General features: G+C 39.7%; 1 protein-coding gene across 3 annotated transcripts in view; it reads right to left on the bottom strand.

Moving 5' to 3' along the window:
* Positions 1-4008: 4008 nt before the first annotated feature.
* The window catches only part of Chrm2 (cholinergic receptor, muscarinic 2), a 134993-nt gene continuing 111010 nt past the window's right edge, over positions 4009-27991 (bottom strand). For 2 of the 3 annotated variants that reach the window (XM_063286746.1, XM_039108421.2), the window contains one exon: positions 4009-9444. In XM_063286746.1, coding sequence (XP_063142816.1) covers positions 8004-9404 — 1401 coding nt within the window. In that variant the 5' untranslated portion in view covers positions 9405-9444 and the 3' untranslated portion in view covers positions 4009-8003. The remainder of the gene's footprint in view (positions 9445-27991) is intronic. The other variant, NM_031016.2, reaches the window with a different exon arrangement.

Raw genomic sequence — 27991 nt, 5'->3', positions numbered from 1 at the left:
GGAGCAAGGGATTTGTAAGGGTGAGACTGGGAGGAGAGGGCAGGGCTGCAATTGGGATGTAATGTGAATAATACAATAAATCATAAAAGAAGAAAAAAATTGAAACTTCAAAATAAATGGGAAAAAGAAAGAAAGAAAGGAAAGAAAGGGGAGAAAGAAAGGAAGGAAGGAGGAAGGAAGGAAGGAAAGAAAGGAAGAAAGAAAGAAAGAAAGAAAGAAAGAAAGAAAGAAAGAAAGAAAGAAAGAAAGAAGGAAAGCAAGAAAGAAAGAGAGAAAGAAAAGAGACTGACAAAGCCAGGAGGGCCAAGCTGGTAAACAGCATTCTTCCTTTCAGGTTCATACCTTGAATTCCTGCTTTGGTTTCCTTCAGTGATGGACTGTAAGCAGTAAGCCAAATAAACCATTTCCTTCCTAAATTGCTTTTGGTCATGGTGATTTTTTTCACAGAAATGGAAAACTAAGACAGAAATTGGTACAAGGAGCGGACATTGCTGGGGAAGATGTGGCCATGTTGCTGTTGTTGCTGTTGTTGTTGCTGTTGTTGTTGTTTTTGCGGGAGGAGGCGCACTGTGGAAGGAGTTTGGAACTTGTCCTGTGAGAAAACTTGATGGGTTGTTTTGTGGGCATTTGAAAGGTTTAACAAGTTCGAAGAGCACCTTTGAGTTTTCATTTTGCTTTGATCTGATTGTAAGGGTGCCCTCCCTGGTTTTTCTTTTTTGGAGTAAGAAAAAATATATACACAGATATATTAATTGTAAGTGTAATTCACATAAATATATTCAACATTTTATAGGAGCACACAGTTGAAAGTCATTGGACTTTTAGAAAGACTTTGGGGTTTTAGAACTACCCAATATTTTTAAGAGAATGAACTGTTAAGCTGTTTGATTTTATTTTCAAGACTGGGGCTTTTCTTGCTTATTATGTTTTATATTGTGATATCAATATTAACGTAATATTTTGAGTACACAGACAGAAATTTTATGTGTTAATAGTAACATATTGGTAGGTCAAGTTCACAGAGGTCTATTGTTTTTGTTAGTCTTTTGTAAACTTGACACTCACTAGAGATGTCTGGAAAGAGAAACCTTAGTTAAGAAAATGCTTCCATATGATTGGTCTGTAGAAAGGTCTGCAGGACATTTTCTTAATTAGTGATTAATTTGAAGCTTTTAGCCCGCAGTGGTCAGTACCACATCTGGGCAGATGGTCCTGCGTGGTATAAAAACGCATGCTGAGCAATACAACAGGTAGAATTCCTGCATAGTTTCTTGCTCCAGTTCTGCCCCCCATGTTCCTGCCTTGAGCTCCTGCCCTGTCCTCCCTCAATGATGGTGAATAAGCTGTTAACCAAAAAAATAGTTTCCTCTTTGAGTTGCCTTTGATCGTGGGATTTTATCACTGTAATAGAAATCTAAGGCAGTATATATTGTGGTAGTTTGAGTGAAAAATGGGGCCATGCGCTCATAGGGAGTAGCACTGTTAGAAGGTGTGGCCTTGTTGGAGTGGGTGTGGCTTTGAGTAACTATGTCTATATTCACTTCCTGCTGCCTGCTGATCAGGATGTAAAACTCTCAGTTCCTTCTCCGTGTCTGCCTGGACGCTGCCATGCTTCCCACCATGGGCATAATGGACTAAACCTCTGAAACTGTAGCCAGCCCCAATTAAACGTTTGCCTTTAGAAGAGTTGCCATGGTCATGGTGTCTCTTCACAACAATAAAACCCTAACTAAGGTGTATATATATTTGTGGTGTGTGTGTGTGTGTGTGTGTGTGTGTATGTGTGTGTGTGTACTGGTTGTGTGTATAAAGAGAACTTGATAAATTAATTCTTAGTATTATTTTTGTTATGACAGCAATTCTAAACAACATTCTCATGGAATGCTTCATTCTCAAAACTCACCTGAAGACTGCTTTCATACACATTACATTAAAAAATAAATCATTTAAGTGTTCATATAAAATATGTTTAAAGTGTATGTTTAGCAGTGCTACCACAGGGTCCAAGGTCCTCTTTATTTGATTTAAAGTTCAACACCTCAGTGGTTCTTCAAGCATTTATCTTTTTTATTCTCTAATCTCTGGTGGTAGAGTGAACAATACCAACAGACTCCCGAGAGAGGAAATATGAGAAACCCTTTGTAGCAAGCATCCAATTTATTTGAGGAGAACTTCCCTTGATATCGATTGGGTCTGAATTGTGAAGAAACCTTGATATTTATCATGATGTTTCGTGGAAATTGCTGTTAGACTACAGTGGGCTATTTTCAAAGTGTGATGTGTGGGGATGCTCCAAGAACGTGTTAGATACACAAGTCCCCAGACTTCACCTCAGGCCTCTGAAAGCCCTGGCCCGGTCTTGGGTAGAGGTGGAGTTTGGGGAGGGCTAAGGGCTGGCGTAAACCATCTGGGCTCAGTAAGACTTACAGGTGATGTCAGAGGTCCACTGATGCCTGGTGCAACACGGCATTGTGCTAATGGAGCTACTGTCACAAGGGAAAGCACCTGCTTTATAAGTAAGGACAATGAGGAGAACAGTTCTTAGTCACAAAGCAGGAGAAACCAGAAGGCTCATGCTAAGTTTTGCTCCTTTTGCAATGGGGAAACCACTATCCAGATTGCTGTTCAAAACAACAAGGGGTTGTAGAAATGGATAACTTAACAGAGGCACCCAGTGTCTGCACTTTACAATAATGTGTTAAAAAGTGTTCGTGTTCAAATCCTCCAAGAAACCCTCAATTATATTTGCATTTCAAAGACTTCAGTACTGGAAGAATTTTGGTAAATTTCTCGATATAAGACACATGTATAGCTTTGTCTTTCATTTTAGTTTCTTATGTGTGTAGTCTGGAACTCGAAGATCAGGTATTCTATAGTGCTGCTTACATAATAAACAGCTGGCTTGGGTGTGATGCCTCAGGAGCGTGAGGATGGAGGTCACAGGTCCACGACTAGCACGGACTGCTGGAACCAAACCAAAACAGAAACAAAAAATCAGACCTAAGGAACCAACTAATAATTACCACCACTTGCCACACTGTTTCTTTAAAATAACTGGATTTCTGTTAGAATGGGAAAATTTTTCTTCCTTAGTGATGACAAGATGCTGTTTCTATCAGTGTTTGCAACCTTCAAGCCATCTAACACCTGACTTATATAAAAAATAAATTAAATTTATGAAATGAACTATTTTACTGGAACAAGATAGTGCCAATGAGAACTGGATTTTTTTCCCTTAGCTATTCTATAATTGACTTTGGTGTAGAGAATAGCAGTTCATGTGATTTAATTGTGTCCTACTGGGTAAAACTGAGTCAGTGGATAGACATCAAAGGAAGGCTTAAGAGACTAATGAATCGAAAATTCATTGAAATAATCTCAACCAATACATGGCTTGGTGTCTATACTACCATAGAAATATATATATATATATATATATACATATATATATATATGTATATATATAAATGTATTTTTTTTGAGATTGCTCTGCCAGTATCCCTTTATAAGCTATGGGCATGTTCTGACAGGATCATAGGAATGTTCTGAGGATCATACTTGTCAAATGGCCAATAAAGAAAGGAAAGAGATTGCTTGTGGAGAAAATTTAGACATCAGAACAAACCCATCTATTTTATAATTTCATTGAGAACGTTGCAATTTTTGTATCTCATTGAAGTTTTCTGGCATGCCATGGAGAGGGTGCTGTATTGTTGAACCCGTGCTGAGAATGTGGTTTATGAAGCACACTGCCTGAACCTTTTTTTTTTGTCAAAGGAAAGGAAAACATTCTGAAGGTCGTCTTTTTCTCTCAGTGTGATTATTTTTTCATTTCAATAAAATCAGTTAATTTGGAAGAGAGTGCAAGTCTGTGAGAATGGGTTGGTTGCGGGCTCATCAGGCAATCAGACAGGAGATCAACACAGCTGCAGGGCCCACACCAGCTGGGAAGGATCTCTGAGAAGGCCTGTCAGGCACAGGAAAAGAAATCATGGCTGTCACATGGGCTGATACCAGCAAGATTTATTAATTTATTCCTCCAAGAGATCTCTAAAAGCAGTGCCAGACACTCAAAGATGATAAATCAGTTGAATATTAATGTGAATAGGAGTTTGGCTGTTCTTAAATCTTTTCCTTCAATGCAAAGTATGATTTTCTTTTAAAATGGAGCACATTAAAGTCTACTCTTATTCCTATGAAACAACATGTATGCCAGAGTGCCTGTCACAATTTTGTGTATAATATATTTATTTGCATACAGAAATATGTATTTCTATTATACATTTTATTTTATTTATATAATATAATATATATGAAGCATACAGCATATCATGGAAAGGTATATTAAATATACACAGAGTTCATGCTACAGCGTGCACCCTTTTAAAGAGAAGCCTATCAGAGAGGCATGGCATTGTATATACATGCTGAGAATACATGTCTCACAGGTTTACCCAGCTGTGGGTGCCCTCCTAATCTATTTGCAATGCCAGTGTTACGGTTGTTGATGAGATATTATCAAATTGAAGAGGGGGGCAATGGTCGATGAACTAAATAGAAGAAAATAAAAGTTGGCTGCATTGATAAATAACTGTTGACATCATTAATCTCCTCTCGTGCCATCATCTCTTCAGGATTAAACATCATTGAGTAGGCAGAAAGCAGAAGGACATGGTATTGATTCAAGATTCCATAAATTAAGCCAGATGGTTTTTCTTACCCTTTGTAGCATACTATACTGGTGACCCTGTCCCAGCACTTGGGGTATGTCATTAAGGTAATCATGACTTGGTCAAGAGGCAATCATTTCTTTAGAAGTGAGCTGGCTCGTCTTTTCATACATCTTCTCTTTTTATCCTACCACTCTGGGATATTTACATTATTGCTATGAGGAGAAAAACAATAAAGGCTTGACAGCTTCTGACATTTCTAGTGAAAGCAAAGGAGATGAGTCAGACCGTTTCTTTAAAGGGCTCTTCATTAGTTGGAAAGGAAAAGAAGTGACGTCTCCAGTAGAAACCGATCAGACTAGAAGCAGTGATGTTCCTGGACAAAGCTTCAGCCTCTCCAGTAGGGGCTGTGCTTCCACAGCCAGGCACTGAGATGCTGCAGTGCTCAAGGTGTGTGAAAGCTGCTGGTTTCCATACGCAGGTGTGGCCTGTGCTCTTCTCAGTGAGTTTCAACTCCTAATTAGTGCGGGAGAATATGTGATGGCTGACGAGTGAGCTTTGCTTTGTTCTAACCAGAAAGCAAATTGCATTAATCTTTTTCATTTGTTTGTTCAAATGATGGAGGATTCAGAAGGAAAGCTACGGAAATCCCTAAATATAAACTAGTCTCTCTCAGTCCTGGTGTCATTGCCATTTTGAGTCAAATCATTTTGGGGCGGAGCATAGCTTGTGCTTTCAAAGCTCCTTCTTATTAGATACAAATGCCTATTCCCAGTTGTGACAATCAAAATGGCCCTACCTATCACTAAGTGTCCTTAGGGTAAAAACTGCCTCTGTTCGAGAGTCAAAAAAAAAAAAAAGGCAAAGACAGCAACAGTAAAGAAAGATCTTTGAAGGCATCCCCCTTCCAAACATGCCGATGTACTTCCCTTTTTTCTGATTCTTTTGAGAAAATTTCTGTGGTATGTTAGACCACCTTCATTTCCTTCTTGAACTTGACAGTTTCTCTCTTAATGAAGTTGTGGCCGCTGCGGCAAATTACCAGGCACAGAAGGAACCAAGGAAAAAAGTACTATGAGACACAGAACAAGACAAAGATTGGCTCGTGGTGGGTTGGGCTTCAAGCAAACAGAGATAGACAATGAATCCTGGCCTCCAAAGTGTTGGGCTAAAGGAAGCCACGTCTGCATCTCAATAGTGTATAACACAGATTGTTAACATTCCATACAGGAAACCAAGAAATCCATTGGATCGAAGTCTTCTCCACTCAATTACTCGAAGAAACAACATAAAGTGAATTTACATTTTAGTAATTCTGAACTAAGGGAACTCAGTCAACTAATTATAGACTAAACTAATCTGAACCGATTCTATGTCTTATAGATAGGAGTTTTTGAGGTTAAAACCGACTGAAATTGCTCAAACAATAAGTTCTGTTCATAAAGGTTAAATATATTATTAGCAACTTGTTTCTTTTTAGCTTACAATGTTGCTGTTGCTGCCGTTCTATCCTTTATCGCCCACTTGCTGAGACGTTACTGCCATGCAGTCAGACAAAATGGTTCTGATAACTCTTAGGACTTTACGCTGACGAACCTGCCTTGTGATACTCGTGGAATGGCAGAGAGGGAATCAAAGTGCATCAGCGAATATCTGAACTTTATAGAAGAATTTAGAACTTCAATTTCTATCCATTAGGCCCAGACTTGGAAAAATCTGACCATAATACTGTAATGTATAATAGAAGAAATTATGTGAAGACAAAAATAACTAGTTAATGTAGATTGGTATGATTCCGCATTATTTTAGAGTGTCCAGTATGGATTTTTCTACATTGACCTTTTGTGTTTAGTGTTACCGTTTAACAATCCTTTCTGTGACAGCTATTCGTGGTTAGATTAGTCTGTGGGAAATGGCATGGCGAGAATCACATGTACTCTTCCATCAGGTTCTGTGGGCATATTTTGCCTCTTTTTGGTTATCCACTATGTTGAAGCCACAAAGAATTTTGAAGCAATATAATCTTACAGAGATTTGAAGACAACTGGAAGAACATGGAACAGGTAGTATTAGTAAATATTTTTGCATGACCCATTTCCCCACCCCTGTGTCTTAATATGATTATAGAAAACTTCATTTGAGTATAATTTGAGTACCATCTGCTAACAGACATTGGATAGTAATGTCACAGTGAACTAATTGAGACTCAAATGAGCAAAGCAACATCATATTCCTGCTGACAATGTCAGGAGTTCATGTTGTACACGTTAACATTGTGCACATAGGTCAGGCAGGTTCAAGTTCAAACAGATCGCTCTTCTGACCTTCTGTCTTCTCATCTCAAATTTCGTCTGGCCTCGGTGAACTCTCTCCAACTAGACTGACCATTTTCTAATGTGATTAAAAATTAAGTTTAAATGACTTTGGTTTCCCAAGCGTATTTATGTCTTAGGCAGACAACATTGTTAAAATGGGTTTGTTGAGAAGAAAATCAGGTGGGTAAAAATTTCCCACACAGAGGAACTCAAGTGAATGAAATCCTTACAGGTCTGTACACCATCAAAGAATGCAACAACACAGTGGGGAGTGGCAGAGTGTCCATTTTCATGGGTGACTCTGGCCAGATTTAGAAGTCCTGCAGATACTATCCATATATAATATAAAACCAGAAACTACAAAAATAGTAGAAAAAAATAGTATGGCCTAGTTGGGCTTTTGTTGTTTTGCTTTCTTGCTTTCCATGACGGGAAAGGGGAAGAGAGAAGAAATAAGCAGTTGTTGTGTTGAAATCCTTCAGATCAGAGCACAGCACAGCCGAGGATATGCTCGCTGCTCTGCAGACCATCTCTGCATCCTATTTGATTTTCTTTCTTCTTCTCTCTCATTGTACAGTGCCTGCTTCTTTCCATGTAGGTCTCTGTGTTAGCATGGAATGTGTCATTTCTTTCTCACCGCCACACAGGGGAACAACAGAAAGAAACAACAAATAGACTAGGTTATTCTTCTTGTGCAGAGACATGAAATTGTAGACTCTGACGCCCTTCTTCAAGAGAGCAGGAGACAGTAGAGATTTTTCCTTAGATCTGCAGTTTCAGCATGCCTCTTTCATTTTCTCGGTGCTCCTAAACTGACAGGGTTTATAAGGTGAAGGTTTATTAATTTATTTTTCCCAAAATGGAGCATGGGCACAATGATAGTGTCTCTCTAAAACTCCTTACTTTCATGTTGCAGTAAGACTGTAAAGTGAAATGGCAGGTCACTATAAACACAGCTTTCTTGTCTCTGTTCTTCCCCAAGACACACTCGACCACATTTCTTCTTTTGATGGTCTTTTCACCGTGTAGCGCCTATGTTCTTGTAATGACACATGAGGAGGTGCTTAAAAGTCTTTTTGAAGGTGGCATTACAAAGCGCATAGCAGGCCGGATTGATGGTGCTATTGATGTAACAGAGCCAGTAGCCAATTGTCCATACTGTATTGGGGATGCAGGGTGCACAGAAAGTATTGATGAGCACCATGACATTGTATGGCGCCCACGTTATGATGAAAGCCAACAGGATAGCCAAGATTGTCCTGGTCACTTTCTTTTCCCGGGATGGTGGAGGCTTCTTTTTGGCAGGCTGCTTGGTCATCTTCACGATTTTGCGGGCTACAATGTTCTGCTTTTCATCCCCATTCTGACCCGACGACCCAACTAGTTCTACAGTGGTACTCGTTGGGGTGCACACATCACCCTTTTGGGCCTTGGTGACAATTTTGATGCATGTTTGCTTAGAGTTGTCATCTCTGGAGTGGCCCAGCGAAGTGGAAACTGTGTTTTCATCCTGGGTTATCTCATCATCTCTCATATTGGAGGCCACAGCACTGACTGACGTCGAATCATTGGAGCTCTCTTTCTCCTCCCCCTGAACACAGTTTTCAGTCACGCCGTCCCGTGGAGCCTTGCCATTCTGGATCTTGTTGTGTTCCAGGCCGCCATCACCACCAGGCATATTGTTATTGTTTGGCTTTACAATTCTTCCTTGCACCAGACTTGGAGATACTGGGTCTTGGTTGGCCACAGGTTCCTTCTTTTCCTTCTTTATTCTACTCTTGCTTGCCCGGGATATATGCCAATAGAGCACAGTCATGATGATGACAGGCAGATAGAAAGCTGCAATGGCAGTGCCGAAGGTGACGGCCGCATTGGAAAAGAACTGAATATAGCACTCCCCATCCTCCACAGTCCTCACCCCTACGATGAACTGCCAGAAGAGAATGGCTGGGGCCCAGAGGATGAAGGAAAGGACCCACGCAGCTGCAATCATCATGCCTGCCATTTTTGTGGTCCGCTTAACTGGGTAGGTCAGAGGTTTCGTGACACAGAAGTATCTATCAAAGCTGATGATGAGGAGATTCATAACGGAGGCATTGCTGACAACATAGTCCAATGCTAGCCAAAGGTCACATACTACAGGTCCCAAAGGCCAGTAACCAATCACAGTGTAGAGGGTATACAAGTTCATGGAGAAAACACCTATGATGAGGTCAGCACAGGCCAGGCTGAACAAGAAGTAATTGTTGACAGTCTGAAGGTGGCGGTTGACTTTAATGGAAACCATGACCAGAATGTTCCCAATGATGGTCACCAGACTGAGGGATCCAGCCACAAGGACAATAAATACCACTTCAAATGTCTTGTAAGGACTGGTAATAGCCAAGCCATTGTTCGAGGAGTTTGTTGAGTTATTCATTTTGTGTTCAGTAGTCAAGTGGCCAAAGAAACATTTAAACCTGTAGGGAAATAGAATGAAGTTAATGAATGTAATATAAATATTATCTTAAAACACATCAGATTTCTTCCTTTTGAGAAACTTCCCAGTCCTTCTTCTGTATCCTGAATATATACTGTTCCCTGTCTGACCAGGCAAGAGGCAAAAACTCTAGATGGAAGATTGAAATGTTTCTTAATGGCTGATGATGAATTCATGATTTATTAACACAATGAGTGTCACCACATACAGACGTGTCTGTCTATCTGCCTGCTTGCTTATGTCTTTATGAGTTGAAATGACTAAACCAAATATATAGTAAAAACATTTTCAAAACAACCATAAACTTCTGTATTTAAAAAAATTAATAAGCCAGGCAGAAAAAATGTTAGAACAGGACATAAAACTGAATGGTGATGTTTATAGTCAGTAACACCTTTATGGTAGGTTGAGCCTTTCCCTTATTAAAGGCAATGAGTGTGGTGATAAAAAAGACAATATACTAACCAATGCACCCAAAATAAATTTGTTTTTCCTCAATTTTGTTTTACAATTGCAGTCCATCTTCATTTGGCAGTAGAATTTCCAAAATCCCATACCTTATAAAAGCACCATCATTTGCTATTGATATGACTGATTTGATTATGTGGAAATAATTTTCCAAATGTTTTCTTTGTTTCAAGCCACTATTAAATCTATTGTTTCACTCTTCTTTGACAAACCTTTAGTTTTGCAGAAGAGGTAGCTCTGGCCCAGAAAGTTACAGAACACAATCTAGCATCACTTTCAAATCAGTGACTAGGCAGGCTACAATTCGTTCCTTTCCTTTTCTTCTTTACAAATGGTATGATTTATTTTTCAATAAAAAAATCATAAAAGCATATGCAGCTTTAGGTCTCTCAGATGCACAATTTTTCCTCAGTAAGTATTAAGGGTGATAGAAAGTCTTTGCAATATATTATATCAGCTCCCTTGCAGAAAGAAGAAAGCTGAGATAATAAAAGAGTTTAAGGAACTTATCGCTAGGACAGTGAGTAAATAATTTATAACTAAAACCAGCATTTTACTGCAGGCCTTTTGTTTTGTTTTGTTTGTTTTGTTTTGTTTTAAGAAAATCTCCCTCTGCCTCCCTTTTCCATTGAAGGGTTGCACTTAATGAGAGATTCCCGAGGAGCAACATGATGATGCCTTATGTGCAGACGTTGCTAGTCAAAACGGAGAGTTTATGCACCTGGGATCCTTATCCATATTGAACACTGAAAACTCTATGGGACGGGAACTATATTGACTATTGCAGCTCAGAATCTTTAGAGACGCCCTACTGGTCTGTGGCAGTACTGGTGTGACAATGGGAAACATGCCATTTAGAAGCAAGCGCAAGTATTCGAAGCAGGGATATCCCATCTTCCAAGGGGAGGCACACATTATGTGAAGGCCGTTCCTTTTTTATGAGAGATAGTAGCTGGCTTCCACCAGCTTCTTGTCACTTCTTTTCTCCAAAGTTCTGGGGCCACTCAAGAAATAAGGTTAGATCACAAATGAAGAAGATGCTCACACTAGGGATGCACTTCAAAGCCTTTCATTTGATAAATGTGTTATGTGATATTCTACAATTTAGTTTGTAACAAGATCCTGGGTGTATTTTGGAAGCATGAGAACAAAACTTGTCTTCCACCTAGTTTCTTTGTACACACAGCAGAAAGGAACGTGCATCGTTTTCTTCACAAAGTTTGAATACTTGTGTTATATTTTTAAACCATTAGCTATGTAGTTCTGGGTTTGCTCCTAAAATTCGATGAAATGTATTTCCCTTTTTTCTCAAACTCTTTTTTTCTTTTAGAGTTATAGCACAGGGTAAAGCAATATTATGTCCCTGAATGATAGTCTATAAATGTTAAGCATGAAACACATGCTATTAATACTTAAATCCTCAAAGCAGATGTAAATTGATCACCTCTCTTAACCTTTCATAATAGCTAACAGAAAAGAATGTGTCAATGTGCATCTGAGCTATGTATGAGTGGGAAGATGTGGAATGCATAAAGTAGTAAAAGTAATAAATTCTCATTATCGATGATAGCAAATTGTCAACAATAGTGTTATCAAGAAAATCATCACAGGGACAGTCAGCATGTCCTGAGCGTAATTACTCTTCAGAGCAAGTCCTGGGATCGCTGCCATTTTATGACACACATTGATCAAAGGATCAAAGAGTAAAATTACTTGAGATTCAGATCAGTGGCACTCTATTCAGAGTCTTTTACAAATGAATAATCATCTTTTATCTAAAAAAATACCCCCATTAGCTGAAGCCGTGTATTAACGCCAATGACATGTAAGAGTAAACCTGGCATTCATATATCAAGTTGGGTCCTCGATTAATACAAAAGTATGCACACCATGTATGGACAAGAACCATATCTTTGAGGGGAGATGCTAATAATTAAAAAAAAAACAGTAAATGCAATAAATGGAGTCTAACAAAGAAACATTGTGGGATTTATAGGCCTAAACATTTTTCTAAAATCAATCATTTCCAAATGTGTGTGGGAGGGCTCCAGAGGGAGGCAGAGGAATATCACTCTAGAGTGCCTTCGCATGTGAAAGACTCAGGTTTGCACCACAAAGGAACACACACACACACACACACACACACACACACACACACACACACACACGCGCGCGCGCGTGCGTACGCCCATACACAGAGGTTCATGCACACACATGCATACTGACATGTGCCCATATACACATGTACATACACAGGAACACGGACATACAAATGCACACACCTATAAACACACGCATGTACAGCCAGTGTATCACCAACAGCATTCACGCAGTGGGACTATGGTTCACAATATTGACACCAAGTTTTTGAATTGTTATGGAGAAAATGAAACTTCTGGTATGTACAAGACAGAAATGATCAATTAGATAATACAGATGGACTTATGCCTGGGTGGGGCAGAACACCAGAGGTCTGTGTGGAAGTACTTTCAAAACTGTGTCCAAGGCAGAATGTGCTACATGAATCAATCAGTGTGTGAGCAGTCTAAGTATTGCAAGTTTTTACATGCTATTTCATATGATTCTGATGATATAAACAACAATGTCAACCAACCAGAGCTTCCAGGGACTAAGCCACTACCTAAAGACTATACATGGACTGACCCTGGATTCTGACCTCATAGGTAGCAATGAATATCCTAGTAAGAGCACCAGTGGAAGGGGAAGCCCTGGATCCTGCCAAGACTGAACCCCCAGTGAACCGGATTGTTGGGGGGAGGGCGGAGGATGGGGAGGGGAACACCCATATCGATGGGGAGGGGGAGGGGCTGGGGGATGTTTGCTTAGAAAACGGGAAAGAGAATAACAATTGAAACGTAAATAAATACCCAAGTTAACAAAGATGGAGAAAAAGGATGCAAATCAAAAAAAAAGTGTTATCCTCGACTTTCAATTTGTAAAGTTGACAACGGTCAGTGGCTTGGAGAAGTCGCACTGTACTGTTTTCAGGGCTGTCTGACATCTGTTATTTCATTATTTCTGTGCTGTCCCACCTTGACGTGGACACTGCACACTAGCAAGCATTTTAGAAGAATGAAAAGAAAGTCGGGAAAACTTAATCTATGGGCTGCTGATAGAGGGAGGATTAGTTTTCTGAACCCTGATGAATTATTCAGTCCCCAGTGTTTCAGCCCTAAATACATGCACATATAAACAACGCCAATGGAATTCAGGAAAGAGATAAACAGTAATAATTATAGAAGAAGAGCTCATGGGTTTGAAAGCAGGATAGGAGAGTAGAATTTAGTATATATGAGGGATAAACATCAGATGTTCTGACATGCTTAAAAGTTTGTCTTAATGTTACAGAATGCGTAAGATTTTCAGTGCAATATTCTATTGTTGAAAATATGAAAAATATAAGGTTGACTTGACAGGGAAATAGAAAAAGCATTAGAATGTCATGGAGACAAGTTTCCACCCACCAAGGGGTTAGCAGGTGATAATATGGGGAACCTAATTTTCTGTTTTAAAAATGAGATGCAGTATTTTACCTGTGTTATAATTGATTAAAATGCAAATGAAGCTTATTCATTTTTGATGCTTTGTATCTTTATCAACAAATGTGCTGTATGTTAATCTGCTAACTGCTATTAAAATGCAATTTTTACTTCATGACATGAATTGTACTAGATAACCCAAAATCTCCTTTAGGTCTTTGCAATACTTATTTAATCCCACTAATACATGAGTAGCGTCAGTTAAGTATACTTTCTCCCACTAACACTGTTAGAGACCAAATAAGTACTAAAAAAAAAAGGCCAAGGAGAGCTAAGGAAGGAGACATTTATTCCAAGAAGTGTTAGGGAGCAAAGTCCCTGTTCAGTGAGAAACATTCCATTTTACAGTTTCATGTTGATTCAATTGAAAGTGTCATGATTTGTTTCTCTCTTGTATGTTGTTAAGTTTTGGTCACACAGACATGGAACCCATTTCAACTTATCCCGGCTTCAGGCTGATTTCCCTTTGAGCCAAGACATTGTGAGTTAGAGTGGGTACCCGTCCATCTATCCTTTCTCACCAGCGCCTGCACCTCACTGCAGCTGCAGTGGGGACGGCCACAGGGAGGAGTGAAGGCCCTGCTTCTTTTTCCTCCAAAATATCTTCTGAAGCCCTGAAATGAGCAGATCCTCAAATGGTGTCACAGGCTGTGGGGGTGGAAGCGAAGAACGAATGGGAACCCAAAGAAAATAGGGCATATTCTCTTCCATGGGGGATTTCTAATCTAGGAGAGACAGGATGCCGAAGAGACTCACCTGCTTTCCTACAAAGTTGGACAGATGTGGGCCAAGTGCCAGAGCTAAGGCTTTAGGAGGAAGGTTGGCCAAAATGGAGCAAAAATAAACACAGAAGGCTCCCTTGGGACCGCTTCCCTAAATACCCACTGCCCATCCCTTTCCTACCGTTTCCTTCTCATTCACCGTGCCGGACTCATCCGCGCAGGACTCTAGATTAAGTGCCATCACTTTTTTTCTCAGTGAAGGATGCTTTAGTGGGGTTAAGCCACTGCTCTAGAACTTTGAACTTGAGTAGCTGAAGGTCCAGAAACCCCAAAGAAGGCAGCTTCTTATTTACCCACAGAGACTGGACGTAGTATTTAAAATAAAATGTGCCAAAAATTACTCTCGAAGAAATGTTGAGTTTTTCTCATTTAGGGAATGGTAGCACAAAATCGTAGACCTGGCTGGAGATGTATTATGTAAAATTTTGAATTAAAAAAAAATTCCATGCTGAAAACATAGTATGGTTTCAAGCTGTACCTTTAAGATCCACGGGTATTACCTGTAAAACAAACAAACAAACAAACAAACAAACAAACAAACAAACAAACACTACCACCTTCACCAACAACCAAACAGCAAGTGGCAGGAGAGTGAAGGCAGCTGAAACAGCACTCTGATCCTCCAGTCAGTACACATAGACTTCATGAGTTCTTTCAATGTGAAAAACATCAGGATTATGCACAAGCTTACTGCAGGGTAAATATGCTGACAGTGTTTGGCTGCCTGTCAAACGTTATACTATTCTTAGAGATTCTGGGACAAGCTTCCAGTCCATGTCAGCCACACTACCGTTTCCTTCTTCAAACCACAATGTAAACACCACTTACCCTAGCAAAGTGCCATGACTAACAGGCAAAGAGTGGTAGCCGTGATCTCACTAGGATCTGAGCTTCCCCACCTCATGCAGCTCACGTTCTAGTTATTATTCACACCGTGTTCCTCCTTGTCACAGTGGAAAAGGGGTCGGAACACGCATAAGCACAAGGAAAGCAGGGAATGCTCAGGCTTTTACGTGTCCTTGTCGTTGTCCTGGTCGCTATTGTGGTTTGCTTGGTTTGGTTTTTCGAGACAGGGTTTCTCTGTGTTAACAGAGCCCTGGATGTCCTGGACTTGCTTTGTAGACCAGGCTAGCCTTGAACTCACAGAGATTCATCCACCTCTGCCTCCCAAGAGCTGTGATTAAAGGCATGCACCACCATGCTCAGCTTGGCTTTTAAACTTTAAAAAGCACATCTCATGTGGGTAAGCACATGGGCTTTCATCGGCTTCTGCACTGAGTTCAACAGCACTCTGAGGCATGTGAGAGCTGTTGACTTACGGTTTTTTCCCTGTATTTTTCTTCCTTTCAAGAAAGTACAACCACTTTATAGTAAAATGCACAGGCCTAGAGCTACAGCATGAAACATGTTCTACACTGTGAACCCCGATCAAACATCCAATCAGAGGCGACCCTGTGAAACAGAAGAGACAATGGAGCAATAGCCATAGAGCTGTGGTAAGTTGCCTGTGATTTCCCAGCCGTGTTTGTGCCGTTCTTTCTGTTATAAGAAGCTGGAACTCTGTAGCTGGCTTTTTAAATTTTATTCTTGCGGTGTTCCTTCCCCCAACCCCTGAAGTTGGCAGGCTGCTGGTTTAATAACACTAAATTAGTTAATTCATTGCTTTGAATTAAAAAAATGGGAATTGAATTTGCAGAGGAATTGAGTCTTGTTATAACCCTGATAGAAAATTCTGGAATGAAAGCTGTTGCTCTCAAGAAGCTGAGCAAAACCAAACAGTGTCCCCTGTAAGGAAAATTTTCCAGGGTTTATGTGCCTTCCACTGGGAGGTGAGATAGAGCATGTGTCAACAACATGCCACTTTGGGTTGTAGCTCAAGGACACACCTGACAGGAGGCAAGAGGGAGCTCCATTTATGAGTAGTGTGAAGTGTTTATGTTGCCCTCATGGACCATAGCAAGGAGAATGAGAGTAAATGGTATCAGAAGTTGTACACAGAGTAAGCAATTCACACACAACTGAGATTCCTTCTGGGTAAAATGGAAGATTCGGGCAGCACCATTTGAACATAACTGGGTAGAGATTAAGACACTCAGTTTACTTAGGAATATAGTTATTACGTGTTTGTCTCAGGGTCCCATGACCCATGAAGGGAAAGGAAACCTTACCCTTCAATGTAACGCACTGCTCTTTCTACAAAAAAAGTATGCATTTCTATGCAAATGAGTAGATTTTGTTTTTACAGATATGGCTTTAATGGTTACTATAGTTTGAGACACAGAAATGTACAGCGAATGGGCATCATCTTTCTTCTGGCTGACGTCTCTAGAACGGAGATTACTCTGGCTATGTGGAGCCCAGAGAAATGGATTCACTTCCAAAAGAGTCAACTTTGGAGACTTCCCACTCTTCAATGACACAAATCGCACCTGCCTCGTAGCCTTATGATTCATACCAGAGTCAATGGGGCTATAAAAATAAAATAGTAAGGAAGTATACAAAGTGATGGGCAGCAACTATTTTTATTGTTTCTAATCCAAACACAAAATGATTGTTTCCCCAGAGCCTGATTGCAGCCTATTTCTAGAACTCGGCAAAATGACCACAGCGTTATCTCACTAAAACGTGAAGTCCAAGAACATTGAGAAGATTAAAATCTTCACTAAATGATGGAATGGCAATTCAGATGAGGGGACACAAAAAGCCGCATCAAGTCGGCAAAGATTTGTGTCTCTAAAACACTAAGTTAGAGTCCCACCAGAAAGCAAGTTGGAAAGAAAGAATGAAGTTTTGAATGTCGGAAACCAGAGCACTCTCCTAACTGCTTGAAATAAACCATTTCTTGTTTACAACCTTGGGCAACCACAGCAGCATTAAAAGTGTATAATATAGTATGTCACCCTGTGGTGCTCTCTGCCTTTCTTCTCTGATTTCTTTTCCTTTCCTTCTACATTAGCTAAGAAACCATTTAAATGTGTTCAGTGTCCCTCACCCCCTTTTGCCTATAGACGCTGTTGGTTTTGTTTTATTTATTTTTGCAGTGGTGAGGATTGAAACCAGGGCCCTGTGCTTGTTAAGCAAGAGGTCTCCCATTGAGCTGAACCCCCAGCCCTTTTACCTCCATTCTTCCCAAACACTCTTTGATATCACCTCTTTCTGAAAACCCAAGAGTTCTACTAATCAACACAGAGTTGTAACCTACACCTTTTCCCGGGGTCAAGTTTGGTGTTAGCTGAGCCCAATGTGGAAACTATGACCGAAATGACACTTGTCTTCATGAACTGCACCATGTGGGCTTGGAAGTAGGCCAGACACAACCCATTCGCCATCACCTTCTCCAGGCCATGTAGTAAATGGTTGCTAAAATTCGAGTAGATTATGAAAGGAATAATTGTCCATGCCTTTAGTTTCACTATACAGGAGGCAAAGGCAGGCAGTTCACGGTGATTTCAAAACCAGCCTCATTAACATAAGGAGTCACTGGCCATCCAAAGTTACAGTGAAATAAAACAAGCAAACAAACAGAAAAACCAAACTCTGAGCAATTCACATATAGGCATTGAAGTGCAATTTCCACTCATTCATGAATGATGCATGACGAGGAAAGATCGTCCAATATAGGATGGCAAATGGGTGCGAACTATTGTTCCAGACTGACAGAAAGCAAGTTCTTCACTGCGTATTGGCAGACCAGGTTTGGTATGAGTTGTTTACTGAGATGAGATAGGAATATGCTTAGCTTGATTTAAAAAAAATAGAGTATAATTTTGTAATGAATTAATCTGTGGCACATCTCAAGACGGTAGGAAATAAGCTAGGGGATTTTGCCCCTGGATTTACACCCACCCATTGCGTATATGCATGCATGATATGTTCACATGTTGAGCATTCTCTGAGTGGGAAAGGATCCTGACTCTTATGAGAGGAAAGGAAGGCAGGTTTTCTGTTCTTATAAAGACTGTAGGATAGGAAATCCTCCCAGAAAGGATTGGTACATGACAGCATGTTACAGAAAGGGAACTTTCAGGCCACACTGCTGGCCTTCTGTAAGCAATGCCCAAACAGGAAGAACACCATGGATTTAGTGTACCTTCACTTTTGAGCGAGACGATAGCAAAGGTCGTGGTTATTTAGCTATGGGTGGTGCCAGAAAAGATTAGCTTCTCACTCTGTTAGGGTGACACAACTCTTCTTCCTGTCACTTCTATTTGTGGACAGCTATGATATGGCTGTGGGTATGGAACTTAAAGCTTTAGCTTAGCAAAACCTAAAACAGAAGCCTATCTCTTTCCTTTGCTGGGCATGTGATCTGTTGAAACCTTTTTTCTCATCTAGTTGATCTAATAGATATATAGAAAATAAATGTACCATTCACAAATTTTCACAGAGCATAAAGCAGTAGGTTCCATGCACGTACTCATTCAGTGCCACTATGATTGAACTGATTATAATTTAACCGGTGGTTCTAATAAACAAATATATCACAACAAAAAGAAGTAACATAAAAGAATGAAGAACACATTTTGTATTATTCCTCAAACGTAAAACAATTTGAATTTTTTTCATGAGTAAAATCAATTTCTTATTTTCTCATATGCTTCCATTCAACATTGGATTAAAAAACAAATCCCACTTTCAGATCAAGCATCAAGTTCCTATGCTGGTATCGTCAACCTAAAAATGTGAATATTTGGTAACCAATATCTTCTTAAGTCAGATGTCTGGAGGTTATGACAGTGAACCTCTCTTTATAATTATACCTGTAGATCCAAGAAAGATTATCTCATGATCTTAAACTTGTTTCAAAACAGTGTTCTCTAGAGAAGTTTTTCTTTCTGATGGAATAAGAAATATAATTTAGCCCCTTGTAGATTTCAGTTGAACCCAATAATAAAAGCTTGCTTTGGCCACATCACCAATGGAGAATGGTTCTATCAGCCCCAACAGTTATCAACTACTAATTAAGAAAATATTAAAATTATGATGCTCAGAGCATGATTTATGAATAAGAATAAATTAATTCAGAAATCACACTTAGCAGTCATCAGAGGTGCTACTTTCCATGAAAGAACTTTTCAAAACTCATTTCACTTAGCAGTTTTACTAACTGAAAGAAAATACTTTGCATCAAAAGAAATAAAGAACATTCACTCCAGTGATTGTGGATTTGGAGGGGAGGATAACCTTAGGACTTCTCTTTCTCATATTTCTGTAGACAGTCCAATTGGATGAAGACACAAGTCTTTGTCTTCAACATCGTCCATTGTCTGCCCTATCTATAGTTTACGTGGCTTGTGTGAAGGGCCATTGACTGCTTAAAGCCACTCCACAGACACCTTTGCCCGGGTTATTCTTCCTCCACCATTATAAGAAACTTAGCTTTGTTTATGACATAATGCTTTCAAAGCATTAAATGGCAACATAGCCTATTGATCCTAAGACCTAGAAATTGTAGCGAGATTGCAGCTGAGTTCCAATAGCAAGAGAAGGGATACAGATCCAGCTCTGATAGCTATTTTTCTTACTCCTCCCAGTCTTACTGCACACATATATTTTCCTTCCTTCCTTCCTTCCTTCCTTCCTTCCTTCCTTCCTTCCTTCCTCCCTTCCTTCCTTCCTTGCTTTTTTCCTTGCTTTTTTCCTTTCCTTTCTTTTTTATCCCCTCATTTATTTAGAAACCACTAGATTCTTTAATGCTGCCCATTTGTGCAAGGGTGTGGGGCCATCAGGTGAAGCTTGGGAAACCTACCAGTGGACCATAGCCCATGAGAAGAATCATTTCTACACCTTCCTAGCTCCTGAGTTCTTCCCCTGCTTTGCTGAACTGGGGTTGTCTTGGTTTTTTGCAAGGATAGGCCATGCCTTAGCTACCATTCTTTATGTTGAAACCTCCCTGGCTCTGTTCTGCATTTAGGAAAATAACTCATGAGCCGTTTGCCTCCAGCTTTCCCCTTGTTTGGTTGCTTTCAAAGCCTGTTGTAAAGCCGGGAGTTGACAATTTGACCTGCTTTACTGGTATTTCTCCTTTTATTCTTTTAGGTGTCATCAGTTAAATAAAAAAAAATGCACACTAGGCTGACCTCTTTAAACAAGATCTAAACTAGTACGTTGCAGTGAGTGGTCCCTAGCTGAATAGAATCTAGTTAGATTATAGAAATAACCCCTAACAGGCACCATGTGAAGCAAGGACAGCGAGATCTGTCCCAGTGCTTGTCACAGTATTCAGTACACCCTAAATTTCCCAAGCCATATATGAAAATAAAGATTTGAGAGTCACCGAAGGAGCTGGCCCTTTTATTCATTCTATGAACTGCATACACCTTCTGACAAACAAACCCTGAAGCGGTTACTTTATAAGCTTGATAGATTTATAGAACCCAAACAATATTTTTATATGCTGAGGTTAAATGATGTGGAAAATTATGGATTGTTCTCAGTAAAGTACAGATATGTATGTCTGATAATAAAAAAAAACAAATCATCAAATGTGTCTCTGATTATTTAGATTATGGCATAGGAGATTGGAATGAATAAAAAAGATGTAAAATGACCCAAAATACTACTACTGCTTTGTTTTCGAACGTAAAGCAAAGCAGCAAAAAGAATTAGAAGTAGGTAAAGTGAAACCTTCAGAAATCCTTGATTTAGGAATGGGATTATAGATGGGGTGGTACACTATTTGTCTAGATTTTTCTAGGCCTGGGAACAGTACAAATTAATTGAATAAGTAAATGTATTAAGTCACATAAAATTTGGTTTAGTTGCTTTCTATATCATAAAGATAGATTTTGAAAAATCTGAACATCTGGAGTGAAACTGTAGAGTTAATAACACTTGTAACACTGGTTGGCCCAGAGCTTACAGGAACCAAGGAGAATGGAATTTGCAGGTAGCTTGGAATTAAACTCACAATGGAAGGGAAGGGACCAGGATAAAAATGGATGCCATGGGGCTTAGGTCTCTAGGAACAGGAGGTGTAAGAAGAACCACCCCCCACCCCCATGGGCTGTTATTAGGATGAAGAACATAGAGTAGGCAGAGAACTAAGGAAAAAAGGGAACTTGGGTTCTCCATGGTAGGGAAGGCTACTTAAAGTCAGACACTGTAATAAGATGAGCCATTTACACAACTGGTAACAAGGGTTATCCCATCAGCAGGGTCTCGTGTGGATTTTAGTTCTTAGTAATGTGTCTTCCTTGGAGAGCCCATTGCTTCTCTGGTTCAAGCTGTGGCCTAACCTGACCCTACTAACTCTGACTTGGGTGAAAAATTGCAGTAATACTTCTATAACCCCACATCGTAGTAAGGTTACCTGGGCCCACTCAGAAAGTATAACTTTCTGAACTTCTTTTTCAGCTAAGTCTTCTCATTGTTTAAAGTCATTAGCCATTTAAGGATTCCAAGATGCTTAGACATTGGCTATATAAGTATGAAGAGAATTATTTCTCAGTTTTCAGCATTGCAGCTATGTTGTGGGTCTGTCTGAGATGTTTTCATAGTTTTTACTTGTTTAGATAGTTTATTATCGATTTTCTTAATCTCTGGCAAATTTCATAGCTCAGGTCTATTCATTCCATTTGATGAAAGGTTTAACTAAGTCGCAATCTCTCAAATTGAGGTAATCCCCATTTACTACCCAAGTCTGTGCAAGCATATCTTTGGCTAGTTATTGCTTCCTCTATTACCAGTAAATGGATCTCTTCTTGCCTGATCACAGCAAAGCCTGTATTGGGTGTCAGCAAACACTTTCTGTTGGTTGTGTATCCTATATAAGACCAACTAATTGCTTCTGCTTGACCACCAATTCCTGAAGGATGGTGGGCCCTACGCAACTTTATTAAGGATAGTAAATAATTTCCATGTTCAGGCTATACAATGAGAAGGAAATAAACACACAAAGGGGGAGAATATAGGTAATCAATAGGGTTCAGAGGCCAATTTAACGATTTGGATTAAATGAACATATGGTGTAAAATAAGACTCAGTCTCAAATGACCAGATTATTGACTTGGTGATTTTCTTTTGATTTCAGGGCTTGTTACTTCTGGATAAAGCAGCAGAAAGGGATCTGGGCACCTCCCTGCTGCCATCCATTGTGTGTGAACCATTCACTTGCCTGTCTTAACTAACCTGTAGTTAAGTCCTTTTTGGTTCTCCTCCTGCAATGCTGTGTGTGTGTGTGTGTGTGTGTGTGTGTGTGTGTGTGTGTATCTCTGTATTTATGTGTAGGTATGGTTTCTTCTTTTAATTTAAGACTCTGGAGACAATGATCTAGGAAAGGTTTTTATTTTAAAACCGGTTCAAAATAAAAATAATTAAAATGCTTAGTTGCGCAAGATGGTGTCTTCTTCAAGAATCCAGGGAGATTGATAGTAGATACACTGTCCACCCACACTGCCTCTTCATTTCTCACCCAGATCTATTTGTTCTTAAACAGTAGTGTTGGTTTAAAATTCGAGAAAAGCACAGGTGTTTGGTATGGTTAACTGCCAGCACCCTTGTGTCCCAGATGTGATTTAGCCTCCCGGCCTTTGTTTTCTGTTCTCCATAGCAGTGAGAACTTCCGACTCCAGCACAGCTTTAGGTCCTGAACTTTCTTAGGCTATACTTTAGCTCAGTTCTAGGCTCTATCTGGTGCTGAAAGATGGTAAGTGTCGCATCCTTTACATTTCCCAAACAGCATAACCTATAACCTGGTTGCCCACAATGAGCACACCTCTCTGCATCTTCAATCTAAGTCATTCGGGCTTTGGTGCCTGCCCTGAAGAGGGCCCTCATTCTCTGCCAGTAAGTTTTCTTTGTCCTGGTGCCTTGCACCCCTTAATAGCCTGGTACCTCTCAGCTTCCTTCTGTGACCCTTCATCCATGCAAGCTTGAAAATTAGATTCAAATTGCTATCTGTGTCTTCATTTCACCCTCAATATTGAAAACATATAAGCATGAACTAATTCTACCCACTGTGCTGTTTATTTACCTACCAACTCATTAGACTGTGGCTTCAGCGCAGGAGAAGGGGATCATATATTTGAGAAGAAAGGCAATTTAGTTGGCAAGCTCATTTGTGTACCCTCTGGAATGTCACTTGTCCTTGGGGTAAGGGTGTTCTCTCACTCAGCCTGCTCTCTCTGCTGTCTGCTGCTGCAATTAACTGACACCTCTGCACCGATGACTTCATCCTGAACTTATTTAGTGGACAGGCTGAAAATAGACATCCAATGAATTACAGCCTCTATTACGGAATTGTGATAATCATGGCCGGAGCAGCTCTGCAAGTAGAGAGTGGAATAGAGGGAAATCTCCTGGAGAGAATGAGCAGAGGGATAGCAGCACTTGCAAAATGCAGACAGGGCTGTCTGGACAATTCAGTGGAAGTCTGAAACCTAAACAAAATTCCAACGAATTTTGGAGTGTGCATTCTCTTCTGGGTTGCAGAGCAGAATTCAGTGCCAAAGTTTATTTGAATTCAGTCTCAACTCAAGGCAAGCAAGTAAACAAAGAAACAAAAATAGGCATGTGGTTTTTTTTTTTAATTAACAAAACAAAACATGGAGATTTGTTTATGATAGAACTTTGCTTATGAACTCCTTCTGCTTTTGGGCACTAATAATGACTGTGAATTCCATTTTCTGATTTTCAGATTTAAAGATTGGAGAAACAAACCAAAAGGAAAAAGAAAACATTTAGAATCATTGATATCTGCCCACAAGGGCTACCCACTTAGCACAAGTACTTAATAGATCATTTGCTTCTGGTTAAGTTCAGGATAACACTCACAAACTGTGTTGGTTCATTTGTTGTTGCCAGTTGAAGCACGGCCGAAAGCAATAGTGAATTTTGAGTCGTTTTGGAGTCTTTATCTTCCTATACATATGTCAGTGTGTAATGTGCTTACTCACATGCATATGTAATATGTGGAAGCTATAACTTGAGGAACACATCAATGTACTGTTTCATTGGTACAAAGCTAGCAATTGAAATATCCAGTCAGGAGCCCGGGGGCAAGGATATAGTGAGTGACTGGTTAGGGCTTGCACAGTTAAAAAACAGAAGTTGTCATTTCTGGAGACAGAATTCTTAGCTAATTAGAATTATAAAATTCTGCATTTTCACATTGCTCTCAGTTTTTCATAGTGGCCCATTGTTAGAAGACATGAACACGAGAGAAAAACATGTTTCCAGTCTAACTTAGCCTGGAGTTCTGAATTTCAGGAGCTTTGGCTTTTATTGATTTGTAAAATTTTAAAATATTTTTCAAAGGGGAAGAGGAAGAGAAGCAGCTGAGAGAACATGGAGGTGGATGTTAGGATTCCTCTCTGCACATTTACAGATTGTTATGAATATTATTAAGGGATGGATGTGTACAGAGCTTTGTATGTCTGGGTGGGCAATTATATTTTATCAATTGAATCAGAGGTTATTGTGTTGTGTGCTCTTTCATGGGGCGATTTAAGTTCAAGAGAGTATGTGGTGGCTGGAGACACTAGGCCACCATGGAATTGGGATGTATATTTCTGGCATGGTGGCAACCTGCCTTGGGAACTAGATGAGTAGACAGATTGTTGCCAGGCTCAGAGAGAAACCATCGGTAATGTGATATAGGATAGAATAAAGTGGGTGAGAGGTTTTGCTTACTGAGATGAAGATATCTACCAGATATCCTGGGGCACTATGGTGCTGGACCTAGGGTGGGGTAAAAGCATTTTTTATAAAAATACAGCAGCAGGTGGCAACTCAACATGGTGTTCAAGAATCCACTAGTAATCCTAAGAGTTGAGAGAAAGTTTTATTTTCTAAGAGGGGGCCAGCGCCATGTTAAATCACATGATGACACAAGCACAGGAACCTTAAACAAAGAAACAGCCTAGTAGGCCCCCTGCTGTGATAAGTAGTGGCAGCTGAGAGAATTAGAGATTAAAGCTGCTTTTTAAAGAAGGTTGTTTAGAAAGATTACTCATATTCCTTCTAACATGGGCTCCACAGGAATTTTGGGTTAAAATCATAGTTAGACAAGCTACTTCTTAATGACAAGTATTATTAGAAGGTGATTAAGTTTGTTTTTAAGATGAAGAGAGTACAGAGATTACCCAAATCACGTGGGGATTTTCACCCATGATTCGGAACGTAGGGAAAATTAGTCACTGACTCCAAGTAGAGAGTTGTGATAAAAGTCTGTAACACCAGGCAGAGTGAATGCAGACATATATTATAGAAGTTATTAATAAATAAATATCTGAGGCTCCGGGTAGAGAGCTTAACAGATCGATATATTTTGGGCTAAAGTCCTGCTTTAATAAGTTTCTTATTTATTGATATTAGAATTGATTGAAGGTATTTAATTTGTTTTATGAATTACCCTGCTAAAGACCATATGGCTCGTTGATGCCAGCTAGCGAGGGTTTGTGGTTATTTTTGATATTTACCGCAACAGGAAGCTCAGATTCTCTTAACGTGGGCTCGACAGGAATTTTGGGTTAATTTCCTGATATGACAGATTAGAAAAGCCTAACAGGCTCATTGTTTAACACTACTGTTTAGCATACTCCCTTTTTTAAAATTGCTTAATCTTCATAATGGGTGTGACTTTGAGTTTTATGGTTATATTATTACTCTGGGAGGGAGGGCAAGATACAAGCTTTTCTGGTTACAGACTAAGGAAAACAGTATTTTGGGGAGAAAGGTTTTGTCTTTGTGTTTTTAAAAAGTGTGATTAGGCTCTGGAAACCTCACGGAATCATAATGATTAGATCTGATAGAGGGAGACCACCTGAAGAACTAAATTCAAGAGAATCAAACAAAAAGATATCTCAATTCTAAACTTTTGTCTTGAGAATTATATTTTCCAAAATGTACCTGCTTATATTCCTGATCTCAAGGACTTTCAGCTGGGTCCAGTCAAGACAGGACTACAGGCTACAACATTTGCTCCATTTTCCCTACCTCCTATCCCCAAGGATCTCTCAGCGCCCACATAGTACAGCTTGAAGAAGTTCTTGAAGAGTTCTGACCCCAATTGTTGGGCCCCACCTTGGGGTGTTTCTCTTCCCTTTCACTGAGCCTTTCAGTTTGCTGTGGCCAGAAGTTGTTTATACTCTTGGCAGCTGCTCTCAGCCCCTGATTTGGGGCCGGGACTTCCATGATGCCCTTCCCCCTCGTTAAGCCTTTTAGCTGGTTGTAGTAAGAAGTTGTTTACCCCTTTGGCAGCTGCTCTTGGCCCCTGTTTTGGGGCCGGGACTTTCCACAATGCAGATTTTTCCTGATTTCCTGGTTGGGGATTTTCTATCTGCTCTATTACTTTTCCACTGCTTTTGCCTCTTGTATATAAGGAGAGCTCAGTAAAGCCTGGATGGCATTGTTTTAACACGAATGACCCAAGTATGTGTTTCTTCTTAAATCTCACAGGCCTATGCCCGTTCTCAGTGTTGTGACGACGCAGGTGTCGTCACTAATTCCCTAGACTTCGGGGTTGGGGGGGACTGAAAGTCATTATTATAAGGTTGTTTCTATGAGGAGTTTAGAAATGGTCATAATTTAATAGGGAGGAATTAGCTACATTGAGTTATACAGCCATAATCTCATTTGGTAACTAAGCTAAAAATCCTATCTTTATTTGGGTATAGAATTCATTTGCTAAAATTTTTTTAAAGCACAAGTTTTAGAGCCAGTCCTTCTATTGATGCCATTACAAACTTCTAAGTTGATTACACATGTGAGCTAAGGGCCAAATAGCAAATTCATGACTCTAAGTTGGTAGAGTACTTTCAAGATAATAAGATAGTTAACAGACAACAGTCCAGATTACTTTATATAGATAGATGGTTTTCAAAAACGTCAGAAATCCACAAAGTATGAGATGTAAATATCTGCTCCTAATAGTCCCCCTTTGGCAGATCTAATGAAGAAATTGGGTATCTCTACCTCCAGGTGAGGTAATACTTTGTGACTAGGCAACCACTGGGCAGAAACTGCCCATTTCATCCACAGACTAATAATACTGTCAAAAAAGGGACACTTTATGCAGAATAGTTGTTAACTGATAATCTCTACTGAGCCAGAATTATCAGCCCTTTGAGGTTTCTGCAATTCAAGAGTCTGTTCGTTGATTTTGTGCCAGAAGGCTGAAGACTTGCACTCACATGTTACAGACAGAGGACTATGCTAGTGGAGATTTGTCTCAACAACCTCTCAGTTCTGGAAGCTATGTTAGACTTTCCATGTTTATAGATAATTTTGCCATTCTCAGACTTCTGATGGAATTGAAGACTGATTATAGTCTCATAGCCTATCAGGCTGTTTAACTTTGAAAATACATATTTTATTAGGTAGTTATCAGAGAGTATACAAGCTAGCCAGAATATAACGTAGATTTTAAGCCTTTCTTAAGCTGGAATGGATAACTAAATGTTCCGTTTAACTGATAAAATGTTGGACTGGCTGTTAGCTATATTTTATGCTTTTAATTACAAAATGATAATAGTTGTGTCCAGTTTATATTTGAGAGAAAAAAAGTTTAATTAGACAAAAAGGGTGAAATGTAGGATGATGTCATACAGGTGAAGGCAGGTACAAAATAGAATGAGTCCTGTCATTGGATGAGAAAGAAGGATGGGCAGGAGAAAAGTCTGAGGGAAGAGGAGGAACTGGACAAGGAAGAGGAAGAGAAGCAGCTGAGAGAACATGGAGGCGGATATTAAGATTCCTCTCTGCATATTTACAGATT

This window comes from Rattus norvegicus, chromosome 4 (genome assembly GCF_036323735.1).
Source record: "Rattus norvegicus strain BN/NHsdMcwi chromosome 4, GRCr8, whole genome shotgun sequence".
In the NCBI taxonomy this organism is placed as follows: Eukaryota; Metazoa; Chordata; class Mammalia; order Rodentia; family Muridae; genus Rattus; species Rattus norvegicus.
This window is presented reverse-complemented; position numbering and strand designations above follow the sequence as displayed.